The following is a 19,911-nucleotide window of genomic DNA, read 5'->3' as shown; positions in this document are numbered from 1 at the left end:
AAAAAATATAATCAAATACGAGTCGCATCTATAAGTTTTTAGATTTATAACTAGAATTGCAAGAGGTAGGTGATTAAAAAGTTTTAATAAAACGAAAATGTTTACTTAATATATCGTCAATTCAAAACTGATTTGTGTTGCATTGAGCTTTGACGCGAGTTTGCCGGAGGAAGAAGTTGTGCTGGCCAGCGATCCTATAAGTGACGATAGTGTTAGTTAGAATTAATTTTTAAAAATTTCGAAATTCGAAAAACAAATGCCGAGTTGTGTCGTAAAATTACACATTCCAAAAATTTTACTGCACGTCACTATTGACAATAACGTACGGCAATTAGCTCCTTCAACTTAGTTATGAATTAACACGAAACTTGATGAGCGGACAAACGTCAAAACGGCCGTCACAGCGTGCCGGTGGCCGGTACTGTAGAAAAGATATGTTCAGGCGATTTGCGGATCGTGATGTATGGACAGCTGGATACCACACTTTCAACAACTAAGATTGTTAACAGTTGCTTCAACACAAAAATTTCAAACAGTTCTTTTTGTTCGGAGAAATCCAATTCTCTTCAGAAAAGTGGAACGTACACGAAGACATAGTAAAATGATTATAAAATTGGTTTGCCTTAAGACTACCCTCTTTCATGAAAATATTTGTGCGATGGCGCCAAAACTGTCCAAATAAGCTGCCAAATCATATACTTGATACAAACGACATTGCCAATTTTAAATAGCGTGTATTTAATTTATTGACTAGGAAATTAGAATTAGAATATATTTACAGCCTTTGGAGTAGAAACCATTGGCACGTGTGGTCCCAGAGACCTTGGTCTGTACAAAATTTTATCCAAAAAATTAATAGACTGTCTCCCAGGGCCGGCTGCTACCTTGCCCAACGTAATAGCATAGCCATACAAAGGGGGAACGCTGCCAGCATCTTGGGCACCTTGCCGCGGGGGACCCAATTTTATTAATATAATTTAAAAACGCTAGTATTACTTTCTAGTATTTAAGCTTTTATTGTACTTTACCTGTATATTATCAAAATAAAGAACGTAAAATACACTAGGAAAGCATATTATAAAGTCAGAGATTATTTAAATGACAAGAACATAGAATAATAGTTAACTACGACAAAATAATTACATGCTTGAGATTATTAAGATATGAATTTAAAATTAAGATTTGACATTTTTGTAATTAAACTTACTGTTAAATTAATTTAATTAAGCAAATTGTATACCATGTAAATGGCAATACGTATTGACACAGCAATGTTATATAAGACCTTCTAGACGTGCGTACACAATAAATTATTTGATTGATTGATTAATAATAAGTAGTCGTTTTTATATTAAACCAAATTTGTGCCGTCTCATTTGTTCTAGGATTCAATTTGTGCAAAAATCTCTTTGATACTCCCTCTGAGTGACCGAACAACATTGTCTCTGTATTGTTTAAAAAAAAAATAAACCAAAAGATACTTATTTATCATATAAGATAGACCGAAGACACATTTTGGGTTGCCGAGCCCAATTACTTTACTATTACGATTAAATTTTTAGCATATTAGTATGAAATAAAATTCCGTAATGTGGCCACAACGATGCTGATTTTTAGTCTTTGCCTGTAGCTATTGGTTTGCAGCACCAGAGCAGTGAGCGGGATGCACATAACTATTGTTGGGTCGTGGAATCAATTATTCAAATATTTTTCTGAATAATTTTCGGTCATTCTCGGACTGGTGTCCACTAGGTAACTGTCCGTGGCAAATTGGAATACTTAAATAATAACAATTACACTGTTCGAGAATGAATGACCGTTGTATATTACACCATTCCAAGATTCAATTAATGAAAGGAATTCCCGTATTTAAAAAATCTTTTTGACAACAGATAATAATAACGCACACACTCAACATAGCCCCGCACTAGGGAAACCCTGTGTCGCGGGTGCCATGGACACACACATAGACAACCACAAATTACACCCAAACTCACGAGAGAAATAAATGTAGTTCATACAAATATTTCGCCCGGCCCGGGAATCGAACCTGGGACCTCTGCGTGCCAGTCCGGCATGGTAACCGTTCGGCCACGGAGGCAGTTATACCGAAACTCCGTAAGTTCTTTGATTGTATATTGAGCAACCTCCATAAGAAACGGGTAAAATGACTGTTGGAATTTGTTAAAACGTCTCTCCTGCACTGCCGCCCAGATATGTAAGTTATGTATAGTTTAGGTTTTGGAACTGTCACATTGTATATAAGTTCCTTTATAAACGAAGAATTTAAAAAATCTGTTTGTCATAATAAATAAATATTTTTCTGTACGTTTCTGTGTTATATCATTGCAATTGCAATATTTTGCGAAAAATATTTCGAGCATTTTGAGACAATTGCACAACTCTAATGTCGTAAGTTAAATAAGGCGAATTCGCTCTGGACCTTTTGGAGAGAAAAGTGTCGTTTTTATTTTGACTTTTAATTATTTTGTGAAATCTAGTTTAAAGTGGAATAGGGTAGTGCTATTGTGCCTTAATCGAAGATTAAAACGCGAAATTATACGAATCTCGAACTAGAATACCCTTATCGGCCCGTTTTAAGGGATCCCGAGTCAATCCAAGCACGCCGCCTCAAATTGCCTATCCTCTTTGTGGCGGCCTTATTTACAGAAACATAATTAAACTTCATGTTTAGGCTGATGGCTTTGCCAAAGCTATAATAAATTAAAAAAAAATAAATAAGGCGATTCATGAAAAAAGATTTTTTTGTTTAAATATCGAATTGATTTTTGTTTAGTTTTTAATTTTTGTATTATACATTCTACCCATTGACCTAATGATACCCATATTGCATTCTACTCAATTTTATTTACAATTTAAGTTATGTTTTCCGAACTTGTAGTTGATTTGTAATAAAAACGAATTTAGAAGTTAAGTATTTAGACGCTTAATTTTAATTGACCTTGAAAACAATCAATAGCTTATCAAACTAGTATTAGTTAACAAATTTAGAACGCAATAAATTGGTGTAATGGGCGTAAAAGTGAAGGGCAAGTCAGGGTCTAGCCTAGATCATGCACACCTTATATCGTCACATGTAGGCCAATGCCTGACATGTCGTTTGGGTAACTAAATGTAATGTGTGAATTTGAATAAACTGCTCTATTACTTATGTTATTTAAAAATTGCTTTTCGTTTAATTAATAATAACGCACACACTCAACATGGCCCCGCACTAGGGAAACCCTGTGTCGCGGGTGCCATGGACACATACATAGACAAACACAAATTACACCCAAACTCACGAGAGAAATAAATGTAGGCCATACAAATATTTCTCCCAGGACCTCTGCGTGGCAGTCCGGCATGGTAACCGTTCGGCCACGGAGGCAGTTCATTAAAAACGGGTTCGGTATTTACGTGCCTATCAATACCTGTCAATGACTGTCATGGAAACAAATATCGTGTAATATTGCAGACATCACTATAATAATGTTTGGATTTTCGTTTTATTTGTGATTTTGTACGGGTGTCGGTCGTATCGATAACGTAACCTCGACAAGTCAGAAACATTTTCGTCTCTCTGCCTCAAAGTTTGCCTGGAAGAGATCGCTCTTAGCGATAAGACCGCCTTTGTAGTTAGTTCTAAGTTCTTTATATACTGTTTTTTGTGGTTTGAGTCCCACACACTCTTTTCAATTAGCACGAGAGCAGCAGATGCAGTACCGGAGGAAACAATATGAACTATTGAACGTGCGAAATCAGAGGTAGAGTCTGTGTCGTTTCCGTAAGGGTGCGGTCCATAATGTTTCAAACAAACGAACTACAAATGATTAAAGGCCCGCTGTGCGATCTGAGTCGCTCGTCTTAAAAATGGAAAGAACAACAGTTCTTTTGGAATGTATAAAAGTCCTTTTAAAAGGTACCCCGCTAGACCTAGTTCCTTCACTTTACACGCACAACTATAAATGTGACAGAAGCGGTCCACGGAATTGACAAGAACAATGCAGAACTCTCCTACAAGTTTTGGTTGGTCTATGCTATTGTCTATGTTGCATATGTATATTTGATAATATGAATTAAATTCCTAGAGTCTTGGGTATATTATTCTAAGATATCTGGAACCAAAGATATTCCAGTTTGAGATTTTAGAGTCCACAAGGCACCGTGAAAAATGACCTGTTACTTAAAGATATATGGTAGCCTCACCACCATAAGGTACATGTTTAATTAGCATTTATATTTATACATCTATGTAGAGATATATACTACATAATAAAGCGCTAGTAATCAAGACAACAAATGACCTCATAACACACTATCAATCTCCTTCACAATAGTATGCGGAACTTCATAAAGACCGTCTACCATTGTCCGTTTTCACGTAGTGGTTTCGTTAGATCTGCTGTAGACTGTATACGGAAATAAATGTGCTATGAAACGATCTCATCAAGATTACAATAGCAAATCAGCGTTGCTATAGAATAAATTGAAACATTTATTGAAATAAATGTTACGCTATATAGATTCTACGTTCATTTATTTATTACGTACAAGTTACTGTATCTACGAGTACATGTAAAAGCATGTCTCATTGTTAAGCAAGCGTCTCTAGAGCAAAGATACCAAAAACCTAACCTTAACAGACATTAAACGTTGTTAAGAAACCAGCGAGATAAAACTATCATTCGTTTCATTTCAACTCGATAGGTGGCGTTACTGGTATACTAAAACGATCCATATTATCGATATTCTGATTTCCTGGGTACACGTATTTATATCATAGTAGATAAGGTAATTAAAATTATGGATATTGTAATTAGGCTTAATATTCTTGTAAGTGTTCATACATTAAGAATTTGCTCTAGTAACGGAGTAAAACCGTTGTATCATTGTAACCTAATGATTTCCAATGCTAACTGTTGAAGAGTTTTATTGTATCGTTTTTTTTGGGAAAAAATCCCAAAAAGACGATGATATTTGTACTAATTAGTCTAAACCTGACCTTCCCATCACTTTATTAACAACAAAGATTGGGAAAACTCATCCTAACAATGAGAACATTGCAGTGGGAAACCGTTGACGTTTATGAAATGAGCAAATATGCATCCATTGTGTTCTGAGTGGCAGTAAGAAGTGGCACAATCGAATGTTGCAAAGGAAAAGGTAATGTTTAGTTGACGAGGTGTTTTTGTGCTTGACTTAAGTGAGGATTACTTACAGCATTGTGAGATAATGAGGAAAAACAGGCGTTTGGGAAATATTTGTTTTCTTGTAACGAAATTGTACGTTACGAAAAACAAAGGCTATGGATAGACAGTTCCAGTGGTGTAAATTTCTTTTCGCTCTCTAAGAAATTACAATAATCTTTGTAAAAATAAAGAAACTTACCTTTATATTGTTATTCTTCTTTCTTGGTTCTTTTGCGATCTTCTTGAGTGCACAATTAAAGCAAAAACGATTAAGGACTATACAGAAATACAATTATAAATAAATTTCAAAATTTGCATGCTTGATTGATGGAGATCGGAACGTATTTCAACATAGTCCTTTAAAAACCGATTGGTGCAAAGCCGAAATAAACTGTGAAATATTTTCCACTTATAACAAATTTATTACAAACCTTTTATTTCTTTTTTTTTTAAAGTTACATTACAGTATCTCAATCGATATACAAAATGCCCGATCCATGTCTGTATTTACATTCTTAGAAATGGTAACGATTATTTATTATTATCATTAGAATCTAAATCGTAAAAAAACACATTAAATATTCTCTAATCTAACCTATGACAATTTGTAATTGAAAGTCTTTATACCAAAACGAACTAACATAATTAATATACACTTTTTGGTACACAAAAACTTCCATTCAGTAATCTAAGTTAAAGCTTAGAAGTTATGAATCTCTAAATATATGACTACAATGAAACTGTTTCTTTTTTGTTATTTACATAAAGAAGAAATATTTTAGAAGTATACTGATTGTATGCAAGCCCAATAACGACATTAGTTGGACTCGAAAAAATACTTGGAACTTATCTCATTAACAATATGTGGACAAAAACTTTTCGGTAAGTGACGCAGGCTTCCAAAAACATTAGAGCTATGGTTTAATATTTTATTTTCAGTCAGTTCACATAATTATGGCCAGGGAAACCGGATTAATCCCGTACTAAATCTTAAAACTTACCACAAACTCTGTTAGTTAAGTGTCTCCTGTGACTGGTGTGGTCGTAGAAGTAATATTTTTCCTAGGAATAAAGGCGGGTCGTCCAGGTCGTAAGGCTAAATAATAAGGTTTCCTTTCAGTAGTCGTTTTTGGTGCTTGTGTAGTTGTAAAAGCTTTGGCTGGTTTTGAAATAGGCTTCCTTTTAATATCTACAGGGACGTTCTGATTTCTATTACCAGTGAACCGTGTTTTTGAAGGGTTGAACGTTGAAGTCTTATTGGGTTTTATTAGGAGATTGTTGTTGACAGTGGCATTTATTTTCTTGGTAGGACGTGGGACAATGCTAGGTCTTGTTACATTTGATTTGATTGCAGGCCTTCTTGGGAATGCGAATTTGGATCTTTTAGCATCGAGTGGAGATTTTATAGTAGTTGTTTCTTCAGGAACAGTTTCTGTTGCAGATATTTCGGTAGTAGATGCAAAAGTTGTTTGCATTTCTGTAGTGGATTTTGTTGAAACAGCATTTGTAGTAAGGAGTTCTACAATAGGACTTGTTTTTATAGTTTCTGGAGTTGCAGTGGTCGTTGTTGTACTAGTGGACGAAGATTCAAGCCCTTTTGGTAAAACAGAAATGTTTACAGGATATTTTATTGTGGTTTCAGTAACAGGTGCTCCCTTAAATTCCTGTCCTTTGGCAAACGTGATTATGTTACGACCCGTCTCTGATTTAATTATATCTAATTTCACGATGTTGGCCTCTTCTTTTTGTGTCGGTATAGATGCGGAATATACTACGAAAGGTTTGTTTCCGTTATCTACAATTTTTCTAGCCATTGGGTTCTCAGTTTTAAATAAAGCTTCTAGAGGGAGAGTAGATGGTTCACTCAGCATGCTTCTCGGGGTGATTATTTCGAAAGTTTTAGCTGCTCTGTTCCTTTCGTTTTCATAAGCAGCTGGTACAAATTGCCACTGAGGAAACTGTTCATCTTCAGATTTATCTGACTTTTTGTCATCGTTGATATATTTTAAGAAATCATCATTTGGAACATGTACCACTACATCTTTAGCATTGATTAAATCTTTTGGTTGATTAGTCACTTTGTTGACATGTCTATAAGCTTCATTCATACTTTCAGAAGCAATAAGATTTTCTCTCGGAGCATCGGCAAAGTTCACTAGTGCCCTAGCATTTCTAGCTTCGTCAATACGAATGAGATTATCTGGAGGATTTTCTACTGGATAAACATGTCCCAATTTTGTTAGGTATATTGGAATTTCATCTTCAAAAATTTTGATTAGACTAAATCTACTGACTTCTCCAATTTTGTCGACAGTGGGTTTCTTTTCGACCATGATTTCTCCTTCTTCTATTAGAGTAGTTTCATTTTTCTTATTTAGGCGATGTTTATCTAATTTAGAATTTACTTCAACCACTCTGCTAACCGAGAACAATTTATTGTACTGAGTCTTTACGATTGGTGAAGGTGTCGGTGCAGAAGTTGTTTCAAGTGTAGCTTCAGTAGTAGTTATTTCTTCCCTTGATTCTGTGGATGTAGTAGTACTATGCGCGGCAGTTGAAGTTTGAGTATCGGTTTCAGTTTGCGTATTAGTTGTGTAATCTTGAGTAGATGGTAAGTTTGTAGTTCCTTCTGTGAATTCCAAGTAATCATCTGTGCTTAAGTCAAACTCATCCATGGTGGTTTCGGTTTCAACTGTGTTAGAAGTAGTGATATCGCCGTATTTAGTATTACCTGAAGATGTTGTCGTTTCTGTTATTGTCAAATAGTCATCATCCTCCGTTGTACTCTCAGCGCCATCAGTGGGTGCATTTGTTGTAGTCAGTTCTCCATCAGATCCTTTATCTGTCACTAAATCGGAGATTTCTTTTTCTGTACTTGATTTACTACTGTAACCGACTGGAACGTTTTGTACACGCTTTTTAGTATCATTGATAGGTTTATTACCTCCAAATCTATTAAAAATAACAGTTCTATTTTGTGAACCAGTAACTCGTTTAGGTAGTTCTGTAGTTGAAGAAGTCGTTCTAAAGGTGTTTGAATTAACAACACGAGGTTTAAATGTTGGTCGTCGTGAGTTGGGTACAAATCTATTTCGTAGTTGATCTTCAGCTTCGTCATCTTCGTCATGTGAATCTTCGGAAGCATTGTTTTCTTCTTCATCTGGTCTTGTTCTAGTAAACAGCTGACTTGGTGGCACTAATACCAACCGAGTTTCGGGTTCCTCTGGCTCATCAAGATCTTCCTCTAAAGAATATTCTTCTTCTACTACTACTTTTTTGGTGGTCCTTACACTAGTACTGAACGGTCTTCTTGTAAAAGTTCTTGCAGAGAACGGTCTCCTGGTGACAGTTGCTCTGACTGACGATACTTCAGCATCTCTTTCCACCGTTGAGGGACTAGTGTAGGCACCAGAATTAAATTTACGGCTAAACGTCCGGCTACTAGAAGGTGTACTTTCAGTAGTCGATGTAAATGTTCTCTTGAGAGGTCTATAAGGTAATCTATTGCGAATTGAGGGAGTAGTTGTAGTTGTGCTGCTAGTAGTTGAAGTTTCGGGATGAGATTCCTCTGCTTCTGTAGAAGGCGTGTCCTGAGAGGTGGTCTGTTCGTCTTTATTATTCGAAATGTCTATGGTTTTCTGTTCTGTTTCTATAACAACGTCGGGTTTTTTATCAATTTCAATCGACTCTGTAGAAGGATTTTTGTCTTCTTTTTCTAATTGTTCCTTTTCAAGAGAGGAAGAATCTTTGTCATTTTGTTTTTCCGGAGATTCTATGAGACTGCTTTTATCTTTATTTGTTACTGGTTCTTCAACTTCTTCCGACTTTTCTTCGATGGGCGCATCAGGAGGTGCTTCAGAGGTAACAGGTCTACTTTTCTCTCCATAGTTAGCTACAATCTCGGTAGTTATATCTTTAGCCGTATGAAGTGAACCAATAGATTTAGCGATTATTTCAGGTTCATCTTCGATGAGTTTAATTTTCTTTCGAATTATTTTGCGAATCCTTGTAGGCGTAGATGAAGGAGATTCGGTAGATGTGGAACTAGGTTCAAATGAAATTGTAGACGATGTAGGCCTTCTACGAATTACTCTGAATTTCTTTTTTCCATTCTCATCCGAGATTTGTACAGCTTCTGTTGAAATCGTGCTTTCGGTTGTAGAACTAACTGGTGTTCTTAGCTTTTTAATGACAATACGACGTTTTGGTAGTTCTTCTACTTCATCAATAAATTCTTCGTTGTGTTCGTTCTCGGTGATAGCACTTTCTGACAATGATATGTCGTCTGCCTTTTCTTCAAATTCCTCCTCGTCAGTTTCATCGGGTAATGCTTGTGGTGTTGTCACAATACGCGACGGGAAAGGCAATTTTCTTGGATGATTTTGTGGTGAAATAGTTGAGGAAATAAATCTAGATCTTCCGAATGGCAAACGGGTGGGTAATTTCGACGTGGCGACGATATTTTGTTTATTTTGTTCATCTCGTTCCTGTTCTGTAGCTGCTGTAGTAGTTGATGTTCGTGCAAATGGCCGTGGTGTAAATCTGGCAAATGTGGGTCTCCTTGGACTAGGCGGCTCTTCTGACGCAAAAGCTTGTTCTTGAACGGGTGTTGTAGAACTAGGACTAAACCTTCTTCGGCCTCTAGGAATAATACTCGAAGGCCTAGCTTCAATAGTAGCGGCAGATACTTCACTATCCACGACTCTGTCAGGTACGGTTGTTCTACCTCGGAAACGTCTATCTGTTCTTGGACTAAAGCTTTGCCTTTGAGTGAATTGAGGTGTGTCAACATCTACAGGAGTAAGCGACAAAATTTCATCCCTACTTATTTGAGGTCTGAATTGTCCTCTAGAGACAGGAGATGCAGCAGCAGGAACCGAGTCTTCAACTCGTGCTTGGAATCTAATTCTAGGTCTACTTAATCCGGTTTCCCTTTCCCTATTTTCCCCATTAATATCATCTCTAGGCTCGACTTCTCTACTGTCAGGAGTAGTCGATCTGATCCTTCGAGATATTTCTACTGTTTCATCCGAGTCCGTGGATATTTCGTTGGGTTGTTGAGGGCGGCGTCGGCGAACAAAAGTATAATTCCTGGAACTCACCTGAGTGGTGGAAGATACGGCTGGGGCTTGAGTGGTGGTTGTGGAACCTCGTCTTCGGATCGGTCGCCTAGTCGCGGCACTGGATGGAGCCACAGTGGTGGTCGTGGTCGTAGTCGTCGCGGCTTCAGTGGCTTCAGCGTCTGTCGTCTCGGGAGTTTCAAGTTCAGAAGCACTCGGGGAGTTTAACAGGGAAGATATTTGGACAGCAAGAACAGTGGTAGGTTCAGGTGTGGAAAGGTCTTCAGGGGTAAGGGTCGAGAGACGAGCTCGTACGATGGAGGTGTACTTAGGTTGGATTTCGGAAACAGGGGAAGAAATCTCTCTTTCTAAGGCAGTTTCTTGACTTTCTTCTTCAGCTTCCGAATATCTGTAAACGAAGAACGAGGATCATAAGTTTGTATCGTAAAAAGTCCATTTGAATTTTAATTATACTCTAATGATGTTAAATCAACTATAGGTGAATAGACATAAGTAGACTTACTGTACTGTGGTAGGCACTTCAGTTGAAGGTCGCTGCCTTCTTATAGTAACATATTCTGGGATGTTTTCGCGCCTTGCCGCCGCTATGTCCAAAGTGTTAGCTGTCTCCGACACAGTCACAATGGATTCAGGTCTCTCAAACAGTGCGTTTCTGAAAACACATCGATACTGATCCATAACTCCAAAGAAATCTTCGAAGACTTGTGAATTCATACGTTTCACGACATTTAAAATTTAGGACCAGACCATGGGACCTGTAAAGGGCCCGAAACGTTGGTTGGTTTGATTTAAATCTGGAAAAATAGTTTCAATCTTCGGCATCTCAAAATTCACAATAGCAGTTTTGATCTCACCTCGATGCAGTATCATCCGCAGTATCAGATGTCGAGACGACCGTGGGCCTCGCTCTGCGAATATTCACGTATTGCAATGGCTTAGAAGTGGTGGCGACTTTGGGTTCTTCGACGGCCGCTCTTGCGCGCTGCAGCTGTTGTGGAGTATCGTCTATATCTTCTTCCAGCGCTTCGTCCAGAGGTAGCTTGGTGGAGGGGCGTGCGCGATTGATTGTCGTGTACCTAAATAACATAATAAGAGATATTAATAGGAGACAATAAAATTCCACAGAAAAAACTTGCTTTAGTCAATTAGTAAATTGGCGGAATTATATACCCATGAACATATAATCGAGGTGGCCAATCTACATGGCATATTTTAGAATATTTTGATTATTGTTTAATTACATCTGTACACTGTGTGTTTTTTTTAACTGGGACAGTACGAGGAAATCCGAAACCATAGGAGATACAGGGAAACTGTCTTAGGAACCATTAACTTTTTTTGTGAAACCAATTTTCGCATTGTCAATTTGGATAACTCACGCTTGACCAAAAAATTGACAATGCCAAAATTATTTTCACAAAAAAGACTTCATGGTTCCTAAGACAGTATTTCTATATCTCCTATAGGTTCGGGTTTCCCCATATTGCCCAATACAAAAAAAAAACACTGCATATTATAGAAAGTTATGAGTGTTACAGTGTATTGTATAAATTATCATAGCAATGTAACAACAACAACAAATTAACACGTACTGTGGTCTGTCCTTCCTTAAAATCTTGTCTCTATCTTCCGATGGTTCTAGTCCGGCGTTTTGAGGTCCTCGCCGACTGTTTTGTGATGAGTTCTGATTGGAGATACTCGGCAGTCTAATTTTGACAAAAATGTTTTAAGTTTTAATTATGCAGTGACTTGTTTTCCGATATCTTGGTAACGACGTTTATCTATACAACAAATTATCTTCCTTAGTATTCTACTTACTTTCCACGCGTGCGTTCAAGTACTTTCTGATATAGTTTCTTGCTAATGGGTAACGGTGTCGTTGTGATTGCGCCTTCACTTCTTGGTGAAGACTCACTTAAATGCAACTGCTTCTCTAGTTGCTCCACGCCTCCTGTAAACATATCAATATAATGTTAACAACCTAAACCGTTTCTATTTTAATAAGGATTTTTTTAATGTTTTCAATATGAAGATTTTAATTATTATGACAAAGATCGAAACACTAAAAAAATGAAAAATGCATTCGCTCTGGCTAGATTCGAACTAGCACCCTCAGACATGCTGATTATGTTTGAACATTTCACCATTTACAAAGACTCACCGACTTTCTTAATGAGGTCAATCAGTTCCTTAATAACTTTGGGATCCTCTGCGTCTATGTCAGCTGCGTCCTCTTCAACTTCGTCCACGTATTCTTCTTCCTGAAAAGCAAGTTACATAATTAATTGAGTACCATGTATAATCTATTTTTTTTACATGATGTTGTGCTTTTGATTCGAAAAATGAAAGAAAAAGTAGAATATTAGAGCAACCAGGAGCCCAATCGCGCTAAATGCCAAAGAAAATACGAAAACTAAACAAAACATAAAACGCTGTCAATGTGACATGTTGTACACATTTGATATCGCGTTAATATTTTAGCGTTTTAACTACATATGTATCGCTGTATAAACGTATTTACTTTTGACAGGCCAATTTTCAAATTTTATGTCACAGGAAAAACCAAAACTAAGCCAAATAGAAAACGCTGTCAATCTGACACGTTGTGCACATTTGCTATGTGCTACAGGTTATACCTCAGGTTCAGGAGTGGTAGTAGTAGTTGTCGTGGTGGTTCTAAACAACAACGAATTCTTTGTGCTGAGTTTGACAGGTCGTCGGGTAGTGGTAGTCGAGGTGGTGGTCGTAGACGGTGCTTTTGTTGTCGGTGCTTTCGTAGTTGCGCTTGGTTTCTTGCAGAGCACGTTGCGGGCGAAATCACAAGAGTCTGCTGCCTTGTTGAAGAATAAACCTGAAAAATTGCGACTTTAAGATTAAAATATTATTATTTCCTTAAGGGCAGCCGTAAGGCTTGGGCCAGAGTCAGTTTCGAGGAATGCAGTCAGTTAATGTAGATCAATAGTTTCAAAGAGTGCAGTCAGATAACATTGGTCAATAACGCCAACTTTAAGGCAGCAGCAAGCTATCGAAAAAAAAAAAAAGAAATTGAATTTTTATATCCTTGACAGATATGTCAAAAATATCTAATTAAAAGCCTCTCAGTAGCGTGATTCGCGTAAGTTCAAACTGTCAAAATATCGTTGAAGCTACGTATTCGTTCGATTGAAGTCCTGTCCAAAATTGGTATTCACGTATCATTTGAACGAACGTTGATATGAATAGAATCGAAACGTAACGACTAATGAACGACATCTGGGATTGTCAAAGGAGATCCGCCAAAATGACCCCAGGCCCGGCGCCAAAATAATGTAACTCAGTTTTTAGAGTAAAAATAGCAATAATATTATATAGTTTCGGTATTGCTAAATTCACATGCTAACATAGTTTTTTTGCCTGTTGAATTTTCATAGGCGCTTTATGAAAAATTCTATTTATTAGAGAAGCGTCGTCCTTTTTAGTTCATTACCATTGTAATAAATAATTATGGCATATAAGCATGTATATCAATCATATTATATAAACATATTTCATTTGCAGTTATATTTTTATTTAGAAAAAAAAATAGTATAAACTTCCCATAAATAAATAGAAGAATCAAGTCAAATGTTTTAGTTTTAGCTTTTTGTTTGTATTATATAATGATAAATATATCAACATTCGCATAAAGGTACAACAACAAATACGTTCAAACAAATAATTTAAATAAAGTATATTTGTATTGTTATATTATCGCTTTACGCGACTTTACTTAATGGCCGCATGACCTTCAAGCAATCGGCAAAGAAAGGATGAACACGCATGGATGAACGCACCTGTGACGTGAGGGCACAACTGGATACATCTTATTGTCTCGCTCACATATAATGGTTTAGAGGGAGAAACACGCAGACGCCCGCTTTGCTTTGGCGTGCTCTGCTCACGCGCAGTCCTACGCTAACGTTTGTTGTGTTGTGTACTGTGAACTGTGCGATACCTTACCTTGATCTTTATTTTACTTTGTTTAACCCTCCCGGACTTTTGATTTTCTTGTGAAATGGCAGACGTTTGTATTTTGTGTACACGATCATTACGGCAACGTCGTAGACATTTCATAGTTTACAGTACAGTACATACATGCTTATACTCCATAATGACTAATTACAAGATTAATGAACTAAAAATGACGACATTTCTCTAAAACATTTAATTTTACAAAGAGCCCCTATTAAAATTCAACGGGCAAAAAGACAATGTTAGCATGTGAATTTAGCAATACCGAAAGTATAATTATAATATTTTTGCTATTTTTACTCTAAAAATTGAGTTACATTATTTTGGCGCCGGGCCTGGGGTAATTTTGTATGGGATTTGGCGGATCTCCTTTGACGTTTAGTTGTCGAAAGTCTATTGAAAGATCTGTCAAAATTTGAGCAGAATACTTTTTTTCTTCTTCTTTCCATAAAGGAAAAGGCAAAGGTTTTACACCATACAGCCAAGTCTTGGTACATTATTAAGTCTTTTGAGCCATGTCTTCGTTTAATTATGTTTCTGTAAATATGGCCGCCACAAAGGGGATAGGCAATTTGAGGCAGCGTGCTTGGATTGACTCGGGATTCCTTAGAACGGGCCGATACGGGTATTTTAGTTCGAGATTCGTATAATTTCGCGTTTTAATCTTCGATTAAGGCACAATAGCACTATCCTATTCCACTTTAAACTAGATTTCACAAAATAATTGAAAGTCATAATAAAAACGACACTTTTCCCTCCAAAAGGCCCAGAGCGAATCCTTGAGCAGAATACGTATGACTTGTCGTTTAGAATCGATTTAAGTTCAATTCCTATACCAGAATACGCTTTAACGACTTTAAAATTGGACTCGTTGACATTCGACTGTCACACGTGAATACGAAAAAGCAATTCAACGACTAAATCGCTACGATATCATAACGGTTTGATTACATGAATTACCCCACAGGTCTAAATGACACCGCGGCACAACTTAGTATGGATTGGTATGACGCCTCACATACAAATTTACTTTGCTTGAAATCCTACTTAATATAACCTCAACTAACCTTAGAATATAATTTTTTGACGTTTACACATTTCTTTGATTTAATGAATGAATAGTTGAATGAACCGAAAAATAACATATTAATTAATTATTTGCTTCTTGAGGCAGGACTAATCTATAAACTTTTAATTAGAAATGGAATAAACCAATTTTCTTACCAGAGGGACAAGTGAATTGGTGAGCGACGATGCCTAGGTTGGACGGTCCGGAGTCCAGACACCAGAAGTACTTCTTGCAGTCGCGAGGGTGAGGGAAGAAACCTTCGTCAGTGCACTTGAAATCTGAAGCAAACGTATTAAATAAAAAATATGAATACAGATCACTTATAATAGTGATGGCTAACGTTAGTTTTCTTTATTCTACTTGAAGTTAATATCTTGTCGAAGTTAAAGCGCTAAACAGAGATGGTTGGCGCCCATTTCACCGATAAAAGCGGATGTGGCTTTAAAAGAAGGCATAAATATTCGAAAATATATTAGAAGGCCATATTCTATGAGATAGATCTACCTGAGCCTGGATCTGGGGTGGTAGGAGGTTCAGGGGTAACGATATTCCATCCTGGTGTGGTACTGCTTATCGATTGTCCACTCTTGCGCTTGTTGCTGGAATTGAAAATGTAAGGAAGATTTAATTTAGGAATGTCAAGTGTCTGCTGAAGACGATACTCACAGGGCGTATCAGAGAGAAAATCCTAACGACTAACTGGTTATTATTGAAAATCAAACTATTTTTAACCGATTTCAAAAAAGGGGAGGTTCTCAATTTGTGTGTTTTTGTATGTATGTTACGCGATAACTCCGGTATTTGTGCACCGATTTTCATAATTTTTTTTTTTTTTGAAAGCGGGTACCTCCATAGCGGTCCCATTTAATTTTGAAGAAGGTCATCCAGCTCTAAGAGTGGCTATTGACGCATGAAGATTCATTTTTATAAACAGCGCCTAAATTTTATTATAAGGAGCAATTATTTTAATGGTCGATTTTGCTATTCTCTAATTCAAGGCGTTTTTCTCTCTCAGTATACTTTGAGTAGTGAGAACCGATTTATTTTATTTTATTTTCTCCTGTGTCAAGTTCCGTATAGTGGCGAACTAGGGGATGAATCCGTGTTTGCGCACTTTCCGGTAACCGATTTCAAAAAACCTTGGTAAATACTTTTGAGGTCGGTTTTTTAGTATTCTGTACTGATTTTGGATCTAAATGGAATATATTTGTTATCTTGCTGACAAACCGAACGTATTAGCCTCTTTACAGGGGGGTCTATTCTCGTTCTCCGTTCAATATCCATCCGGTACAATTACTGTCAAATGAGTAATACTCGCCGAATTAAAAGACGATGTCAAATATAAAGCTTCATTCGCACCATGCATCTTTCAATTACTTTATTTATTATTTTGACAGTGTAATTGTTTCGGACAGAGATCGGAACGAGAACGAGGATACAGTCCAAAACGTTTGTTTGGTTTAAAAAACATACATACGTGATTTAGATTTAAAAAATAGTTTCATTTGCAATGTTTTGCAATCGCGAAAACCTGAGAATTCGACAATCTAGAAAAGTTCATGTAAAATGTAATTTTATTTATATTTACAGTTGATTTTTGAAAGTTTTTAAAAATTTATTGACTTAATAACTGGTTATTATTTACATTTTATATAATATTACACAATAGGTTTGTTTTCTAATAAGTCAATCGACGCACTCAAATAGTTTGTGCTCAATATTTCGATTCATCCGAAGAACAGAGTCCGATGTGATTATATAGCGAAAAGAGAATAAGTACATTACGAGAACAATTTCGTTATTCAAACTAAGGCCTGTGTAAAGGTGTTTTGAGAATTTATATATCTTATTTCGTTTCGGAAATATAAAATCGAACAAAGGTCAATCTGACATCCATAGCGAAGAAGTACGAACGAAATGTACTGTGGTCCAGAGAACAAGTAGTGTTGCACATAGACCTTTGTTCTACGAATGAGTCGACTTATCGTTTGATTGTTTCCAAATATTCTTATTATCTTACCTAGTGGTAGACTTGACGGTGGTGGTGCTACTCTTGGGTCGGTTGCGTCTCCTGTTGCTTCTAGCCGTTGTTGCCGCTCGGGGCTTGTCAGTCACGATGGCATTATCAGTAGAGCTGTGGATACGATTCTAAGTTTAAGTACTTGACGGGTTAACAAAAACTGCACGGGAAGCCGGGAAGATTACGGAAAAAACGTAAGCGTAGTGACGACACTCTGCTACCAATGCGTATGGACTTGTCAGATATACGAGTATCCGAAGATACCAGCAACATCACGATATCAGCTCGAATTCTTATTTTTCCTGCAGCGCCATCTTTTTACAAACGTATATGTGTGTTCTATTTAGCTCATTCGATATAAAAGAAAAAATTGGTATATAAACATTGACTTACAATTATATGGACGTCGGGTCCGCGCTAAAAAGTGTCCGAACTTATAGGGCGTTAAAATCGTATACAGAGCGTCATTCACGCTCTAGTCTTCGTTTGTTCGACTGACAGCGAAGCAAGCAAAATTATACAGTACTGCGATGACATTACAATTTAAATTCAACGTCTTAGCTTTTTCATGTTCCTTTAAATGATCTACGTTTAAATAGGTTGACTTGGGAATTTTTTTTCTTGGTTTTTGTATTAGACCCGTCGTCCATTTATTTGTAAGTCAATGTATATAAAGTGCATATTGAATACAGCGGTTTTTTCGTAAAATTTCGAGGTAAGTTTGTGTTTTTTTTCTATCGTGAAAATGTTTAGGAATTGTGTTTTGACACCCTATAGTAATTAGTGTATATATCCTCAATTTTACTATATATTTTTTCCAAAGTGGTTGTTTCAACATTTTCACTATTATGCGGGACCAACCAAAGCCATTTGAGGTTACATTGACTCTTAATACGTCAGCGTCTTCTTCACTTTATACATAATAATATTAGTGCAATAAAACTTACCCGAGTCGAACAATATATGACTCCTTAGCAGCTTCAATGAGAGGGTAGGGCTTGCCGTGGCAGGTCCCGCGGAAATCGTCATTGTCGATAGACCAAAACATAATACCTGTTGAAAATTTTTATTATAAATTATTAATACAAAGACACTTAGAAAAAATTCCTTCGATTCGGCCGGATTCGAACCGACGTCTTCTAGCAAACCGTGTCAGATACTATATCAACAAGGCCACAGATCGAACCAGTGGACCTCACGTATTTTTCTATATGCTTGTTGTCGGATCTTTCTATTTGGTTTTCACTGACTTTTTAGCCGCCATATATGGGAAATATATGAAAGTATTTTCGTCACCCAGTTAGGTAAATTTACAGCTATCAGACCTGGCTAGACATATCGCTATTAAAAATACTCCACCAGTTTGTTATAATTATTAATACAAAGATCGAATACTTAAAAATAATAACATGACCTACTCATAAATTATTGAAACAACAAACAAGAAATCTTGCTATTAATACACTTCTTAAAAAAAGTAACTTACAAAGGTTTATGATGGTTTGACTACTCTATAATCATTAATATAATCACCTCCAAGACCATTCTCAGCCACATATTCGGCCTTCTTTCTAACAATGTCGATGTCATCGTACCCAACCCACTGGTTGCCTTTGTAAGCTACCGGACCCATCGCGTTAGGGTTCGGTTGTACCACCGTCCAGGGCACATCCTCCTCCTCTTCTTCTTCGGACTCTTCATCCTCCTCATCAGTGCTCTTCTTTTTCCTCTCTTTGGGTTTTAAAGCTTCGCAAATCTGAAAAATTTAATGGACTTTAGGAAACATGAGGCTATAAATACTAAGTATCAAATAATACAATGCAACCATTTTGTTTTGCAAGTTATTAACTCAATTAATTTTGGCGCCCAACACGGGTCTTCAGATTTATGAGATACGGGTTGTATAAGAGTTGATTGCAAACATTTCCACGGATTCAGTATTGTTAAAAAAATTTGACCAAATGAAACTACTGGTCAAAATTTACATTTTATTACAATGGCACCCAGTGTGGGACTGTAACTGTATTCTTACCTCATAGTAAGCCAAGTATCCCTTCTCTCTGGTCGCGTCTCCCTGTTCTCCTGGACCATCCGCAGGAGACCCGATCTCCACGGCGTCAGGGTTGAAGAGTGTGTACGATCGCCCGTAGGTCGGGATGCCGAGAACTAGTTTGTCGCGGTCTGCGCCTTGCTCGAGGTAGAACTTGATTGTGTAGTCCTATAATGAGAATAAGTAATTATATTAACACTTGGGATATCTTAGGAAATTTATAGCGTTTTTTAAACGCCTCATATGTGAAATGTGGGTCACATCTAAAAATTTATATCAAAATTCTTTGTAGATATCTGTGCCATAAGTTATTTACACAGCGCTGATATTAAAAAAAATAAAAGAATTGTAAGATTGTGCACTTAATTTTGTATACCATCCTAACCTACCTAATCGTATTATAAAATCAAACCAATTAAGCGTTAAGCATGTACTTTTTTATACCACGTTTTGCGTTCCAGAGCGAAAATAACAAAAAGGAACAACTATTATTGAAATTTCTTAACAGA

The 19,911-nt window shown here is 36.8% G+C and overlaps 1 protein-coding gene across 1 annotated transcript in view; it reads right to left on the bottom strand.

Moving 5' to 3' along the window:
- Positions 1-5,954: 5,954 nt before the first annotated feature.
- The window catches only part of LOC113235982 (mucin-5AC), a 157,441-nt gene continuing 143,484 nt past the window's right edge, over positions 5,955-19,911 (bottom strand). Inside the window, exons 6-18 of the mRNA XM_026471906.1 lie at positions 19,385-19,570; positions 18,886-19,108; positions 18,300-18,405; positions 17,353-17,466; positions 15,837-15,931; positions 15,488-15,610; positions 12,910-13,124; positions 12,435-12,534; positions 12,092-12,224; positions 11,866-11,979; positions 11,128-11,349; positions 10,776-10,925; positions 5,955-10,661 (exon numbers count right to left, since the gene is read on the bottom strand). Coding sequence (XP_026327691.1) covers positions 6,209-10,661; positions 10,776-10,925; positions 11,128-11,349; positions 11,866-11,979; positions 12,092-12,224; positions 12,435-12,534; positions 12,910-13,124; positions 15,488-15,610; positions 15,837-15,931; positions 17,353-17,466; positions 18,300-18,405; positions 18,886-19,108; positions 19,385-19,570 — 6,234 coding nt within the window. The 3' untranslated portion in view covers positions 5,955-6,208. The remainder of the gene's footprint in view (positions 10,662-10,775; positions 10,926-11,127; positions 11,350-11,865; positions 11,980-12,091; positions 12,225-12,434; positions 12,535-12,909; positions 13,125-15,487; positions 15,611-15,836; positions 15,932-17,352; positions 17,467-18,299; positions 18,406-18,885; positions 19,109-19,384; positions 19,571-19,911) is intronic.

Source organism: Hyposmocoma kahamanoa, unplaced genomic scaffold (genome assembly GCF_003589595.1).
Source record: "Hyposmocoma kahamanoa isolate Upper Pololo Valley unplaced genomic scaffold, ASM358959v1 88, whole genome shotgun sequence".
Taxonomy (NCBI): domain Eukaryota; kingdom Metazoa; phylum Arthropoda; class Insecta; order Lepidoptera; family Cosmopterigidae; genus Hyposmocoma; species Hyposmocoma kahamanoa.
The sequence above is the reverse complement of the archived record's forward strand: the minus strand, read 5'-3'. Positions and strand labels throughout refer to the sequence as shown.